The 6,000-nt window shown below is 49.1% G+C and overlaps 1 protein-coding gene across 2 annotated transcripts in view; it reads right to left on the bottom strand.

Annotated features, from left to right (window-relative positions):
* Window positions 1-330: 330 nt before the first annotated feature.
* The window catches only part of MFHAS1 (multifunctional ROCO family signaling regulator 1), a 65,655-nt gene continuing 59,985 nt past the window's right edge, over window positions 331-6,000 (bottom strand). For both annotated transcript variants that reach the window (XR_006783656.1, XM_045821336.1), the window contains one exon: window positions 331-3,138. Coding sequence is in view for 1 of the 2 variants with exons in the window: in XM_045821336.1 (XP_045677292.1) it covers window positions 3,105-3,138 (34 nt within the window). In the remaining variant the exon portion in view is untranslated. The remainder of the gene's footprint in view (window positions 3,139-6,000) is intronic.

Raw genomic sequence — 6,000 nt, 5'->3', positions numbered from 1 at the left:
AGGGAACTTGCAAGCTTACCATACACTCATAGCTTTGATTTAGGAGTAGTGCAGACCACTGAAAGAAAGGATCTGATTTAAGAGGCCAGAGCCAACATTCAGGAGTTGAGTCTCCAGCCTGGAAACAGAGGGCAGAGTTTTCCACAGTTTTCCTCTTCGGGACTCAAACCCCCAACGGCTGCCACCATCCACCTCCCATAGCTCCAAAGTGACTTCACTAAACATATGGAAGAGTGATTCCTTAACGGATAAAACTAAAACTAAAACAAAGAAAGACAAACAAACAAACAAACAAAAACAACCAGAAATAACTAAATTCTGAAACTATAATCGCTTGAACATTTATATTTTTATTGAAGTTTTGATTTTTTTTTTAAAATTTCTGCCCGGCTATGACAATTAAATAGGAAGCCGCAATGACAACTCACGAACTGTGGCAGGAAAAAGAACACACCCCCCCATCGGGAATGACACCGAACCCTTTTCACTGTCTTCATTCAAAAGAGTCCACCACACAAGTGTCGAATGTGAGCCCTGTCCTTTTTTTCATGGGAGGGCAAAAAACATTTATTCTGGCAGCACTTTCATAATTCCAGGAAGTGGTTTTGATACCACAGGTTGCAGGAATAGAAACCATAACAAACTTGGAGGGTTTTGTTTTTTTGGGTTTTTTTCTTTTCAGGCCAGGCCAGGGACTACTGGCTGGAAGGCTCCCCTTGTGCTTAGTGAACCACCCGTCCACCTCGCTGGCTGGGTCTTCCCAGTGCTGAAAGAGGACGGATTGTCCTGCCCAGACTCGAAAATTCCCGGGGAGCAGAGTGTTTTCTGTATCGTCAGCCCTCCCCCCAACCTGAAGCAAGGTCTCAAGCTTTTCTGGAGCTGCTGTCGGTCATGTGACCCTCTACTGCGGTGACTTTCACTTCACCACACGGAACGCCAAGATCCCTCCTCACTCTGCTTCTCTAGGGTTCAGCTGACAGCACAGCACATCACTGCCAAAACACGGCAGACACTGAGAACGTGGGCACTTATGACCACGACACCAGCACACACTTTGCAGGGCACGTCACCCACAGGACACTCGTTTTCTCATTTAATATGGTCCCTTGGAGAACTAGCTCAGAGTCACACACGTAAGCGTCTTTTCCAAAGACAGGTCAAAATCAGTTAATTGGACAGTTTAGGACCCATCTCTGGCCAATGAAAAAACTTCCAAGCCCAACGATCCACTGGTCTGTAAAGCAATGAAACGCTAGCGTTCGGTTCACACTCACACACACCGGCACTCTCACACGCGCACACGAGAGCTGCGACAAAAGGACTAGTCCGATTAATTCCGTGACCGTGGTTCCTAAGACAACGAAATCGCAGACCGGAGGTGTCATCTTCAAGTATTTAAAAATGGAGAAACAATCTGACTCCCCTTGATTTTCTGACCCTAAGACATCGTACTTGTTGAACTGCAGGTTCTAGAGTTAGGAAAGTTACCTCCCGGGGCACAAACTATTCTGCAAAAATCGCTTTGTGATGTTTTGCGGTGTAGCTGCTTGCTTGTTTGTTATTTCTTGTAAAAAATCTTTTGAGGCTTTGTGTGCCGTGGCATTGCAAGAGGCAACACTTGATACAAGAACGCTATCGGCTGACTCGAGTTCCCTGCCTTACACTGGTGCGGAACGGCCTCGCACGTTTTCGGCCAACGGCGCAGAGACGGCAGGGACAGACAGTCCTTCACGCTCCTCGGACACAGTGTGTCGCTGCACAGTGTGTCACAGTGCACAGTGTGTGCACAGTCCTGCAGCGCCCGCTGGGTGGCCCCCTTAGGGTCTGAAGAGAGAGCAGTACGTTTGGTTTACTTTTTGAGTTTTGCTTCATGGAGATTTTAGAACAAGACTTTTATTAGTTCTTGGCAGTAGGCTGACCAATCTGAGGTCCTGTGTTTTCATAAATAACCAATGGGGGACCATGCTCTCCAATTTGGCCGTTTACTGTCGTAAGGTCTGACAGCCAGACTGGAGGGCTTTCCAAGTGCTCTGCTCAATTTCACAGGCTCTGTCCTTGGGGGCGGGGGGTGGGGAAGAAAGCACTCATTATCAGAGTTCTTTGCATGTTTCAGAACTGACTCCTGATTATCTGAAGCTACGGACAGACTCAGGTTTCCCATGGGCTCGGCGACCCCTTTGCCTTCCTCTGCTGAAGAATCCTAACACCAGCCCTCGATCTGCAAATCACCCAGGGACGAGGCACAGGCAGCAGGGGAGCCTGGAGCCAGGGACGCTCTGCTTGGAGACGGGAAGAGGAAAGGAACAATCCCCCGACCCTGCCCGACCTGAACAAGGGTTTCCAGGCTGGGTCCTTTCATTAGAAGAAGGAGAGGAGGAGGCATTGCCCGAGGTGCGCCTTGAAGATTCTTGCATATTATTGGCAACCTCTAGCAACCAACACTTAATCCATGGGCAGAGAGAAATCTTTTTTTTTTTTCAATCTGAAAAGGATCAAAAAATAAAGAATGAATAGGTCTTATGCTAAAGTAGGAAATCAGCCCCATCTTGGCACAGTTCTCATGCGGAATATTGCACCCAGTGTTAACTAATGCTAGAAGCTTCCAACTGTATAAATTTAAATGTATTTGCATATTATAAAAATAAAGATAAACATATACATATTTTACACTCGTGACGGAACAGCAATGAATGGTCAGTCGATCCCTCTTTCACATTTAACAGAACTGAAGTCCGCATGCTCTGGACACTGCCGCCTGTTCTGGAACTATGGCTTGTATGTGCACAGAAAACAAAATCCCTGAGAAGCCATTCGACTTTTTTTTTTTTCCTTTTCTTCAAGTAGCGCTCTCCTTGGAGGACCACAGTTCTGAGGTTCGGGTTGTAAAGCGCTTGCTCCATGTTCTCTCCCTTCCTCCCCCCACCCCTCGTGACCTCGTCGGCAGGCCAGGCGCACTCCTTCCTCTGGAAGCAGCTGGACACTGTGCGTTTTCAAGTTCATGGAACACACTTGGGAGCGTGGCAGGTGTACCAGGAAGGAAAGACGGTCCGGGTGAGTTCTGAGGCTCTCTTTTCTCCTCCACGGAAATTCCACGGCCGGAAAGGTCACTGGTGTCTGTGCTTTTCGCCAACGTTCTTCCTGTGTGGGCAGAGGAGAGGAAAGTCCAGAAATGACCATGGGTAATGATTCTCACTTACAAGGACAGGGGGTGATAGTCTGCATCTATATTTGCCTGTGCAAATTTCATTTCTTTCATCTCTATTTCTAGAACTCCTTCTAAATACGGAAATGTCAGGCAACTAACATTCCTATAAAGGAAAGAATTCTCTTACCAGAACCTGTCAAGCATTTCTGTTGGTGACATGAGGTTCAGACACAGATGACACTGATTAGACAGAAGCACTTATTCCACTGTGATCTCACCGCGTCACCAGATTTCTCATCAAGAGCCCCAGACTCACACACAGAGCTGCATCCCTTCCGAGACTCAGGCAGACACAGAGAGACACGCCCTGGATAGGCCTCCAGGCGTGGGATAGGCACTGAAAAGTACAGCTGGACATCTACCTGGACTACACGACATGGTTTCGCATCAAGTGTTATAAGCAAGGCTGTCAAACTCAACCCTGGAGTTGAATGAATAAGAATGAAGAAACTGCTGTGTCTTCAGCTCATTAAACGGAGTGACATTCAATTCAGACAAAATGATTCCAGGAGCAAATGGCAAGGGTCCCCCCCCACACATCCCTTATTTCAGCTTTCCTATAATGAGAAGCAGCACAGTAACATTTTAAGAACTGTTTCAGCAACACTGAATAAAACATACAAAGGCATAAAGGGGTTACGATCTGCTTGCCTCACTCTCTGCCCTCCATCTCTCGTGAGGCTACTTGACTTTGGGGGGAACTGATGATTTAGTATCGACCTAATACATCTCTCCAGCCAGTGGAAGAATCTGCTGAACATAACATGAATAATAATGATAATATCACCAAAAATGTGCACTTCCCACTTACTACTGACTTACTACATGCTGGGAATAGCGCCACTCACTGTCCTGCATTATTCCCCGAGCCATCAGCTCCTCAGTCCCACCAGGCAAGTGCCACCTTCCCCTGCATTTCACCAGGAAGCAGACCAAGGTTCCAAGAGGTTACATGAGCTCCTGGAGGGTGCACTCCAGAAAGTGGCACAGCCAGGCCCTCAAGAGGGTGATCTGCCTCCAAACCCTGTCAACAGCGGGGGACAGTCTGGGCCCCAAGGACAGTGCCCTGTTTCTATGGCACTCAGCCAGGAGGACTCTTTGAAGACCTGTTAATACAGTAACTTCACGGTGGAGAGAGGTTTGAAGACTGCCTCAGATTCAGGTAACAGTATAATCCATCTCCCTGCACAGGGGACGGCAGCGTGAACATGCCCGGTACAGCCAAGCAGGCACCTTCGGTGGTGGGAGAGGTGGGCTCGTGGGAGGGACGCGCTACGTCAATGCTCTTCTCACCGACTCTAGGGACCCTCGGACATGCAGACAGCTCGTCCGGCTGTCTGCTGCCCCGAGCCACGCGTCAGGCTGAGAAACACAGGACACCCCGATCGAGGGCGCTCACAGGGAATATTCCAGTGCTGAAGGATGTGAAAGGAAAACTGGCTTGAAATTCCTTCACATTAACACCACTCTTCACATTCAGGCTCTTAGAGAGGAAAGATCCGTCAAACCACCCCTCTCGCCGCGTCCCCATGCTGACACTCGTCCTCCTCCGTCAGTCGGGACCCACTCAAGTTCCTCAACCTGGCCCCGGTTCTGGCTGGTAGCATGCTTGCTCTCTCTTCTCTGTGCCTTCAAGAGTCTGGTGATGCCCCTATCGCGGCAGGTATCATGTTTTAGTTGTCATTACTCACAGGGTTGTCTGGAGCTATCTCCTGTTCTCATTCTCCCCAAGGAGGTATTTGATTCCTGAGGGCAGGGTCTACTCAAGTTATTTCTGCATCCTCAACACCTGGCGTGACGCCCAGTAGAAGGCAAATACTCAGCAAAGATCTGCTGAATGAATGATTAATAAGATAGCATGAAAGAGTCATAGGTAAAAAAAATAGCCAAGCTACTATGAGCTCATCACTATAATGGAAATGTATACACAAGAAGTACTGAAGAGATGTTTAGAGGGACCACTTATAGTTAGAAGGGCTGGGGATGGCTTTTCAGAAGGTAGCACATGACCTTGGCCTTAGGAGTAATGGGCCTTCACTGGGCAGGCAAGAAGTGGTGGCAGCCGGCTGAGGACTGAGACCCAGCCAGGGGCGCGGCATGGCTGACCCCGCCCACAGTAAGGGAGTATTGCACGTGTCAGCAAGGTGGCTGGGGTCTGATAGTGAGACATGCCCATGAGTTTGAACTTGAGACTATAATCACTAGGACGCCATTCAAAGCTTTTAAACAGGGAGAAAGGGATAGGGTCTGAGTTGAAAGATAATATTGGTTTGAAGGACAAAAAGACTAGAGGACAGGAGGCCAGTTGAGACTCAACCACGGGAATCTTGGCAGACAGGTGGGAAGATGGAAAATATGGAAACAGGTTCCTAGCTTCACAGGTGGGGACAGAGCACAGGCTGAGGAAGACAACAGCTCATACCTAGGAAGCCTGCAAGACACCCAAGGGGGCTGCTGGGCAGGAAGCTGGAAAGACAGGCCTGGAGGTCAAGGCAGAGGTCAGCTTGGGGGTCCCAGACCCAAATCCTCTCTGGCTACTGCTGAGCATGTGTTTCTGGGATGCAGCAGAATTATTCAAGGTATTCCGGAGCTTAGGCTGACACGGAAGCCATACCTTGATGTACTGACCAGTTCTTTTATGTCCTGCATCCTGAAGCTTTGGCGTCCAGGGCCCTGCTGCCCCCGGAGGGTCTGCCCTCCCAGTGCTGGCTGGTTCCCAGAGGTAGTCAACACCTCCAGCGTGAGCACGCCTCTCAAATACTGTACACACCCCTGGTCTGGAGCCCACGCCCCAG

The sequence above is a fragment of the Phyllostomus hastatus genome, unplaced genomic scaffold (genome assembly GCF_019186645.2).
Source record: "Phyllostomus hastatus isolate PE091 unplaced genomic scaffold, TTU_PhHast_1.1 phas_scaffold_46, whole genome shotgun sequence".
NCBI lineage: Eukaryota > Metazoa > Chordata > Mammalia > Chiroptera > Phyllostomidae > Phyllostomus > Phyllostomus hastatus.
The sequence above is the reverse complement of the archived record's forward strand: the minus strand, read 5'-3'. Positions and strand labels throughout refer to the sequence as shown.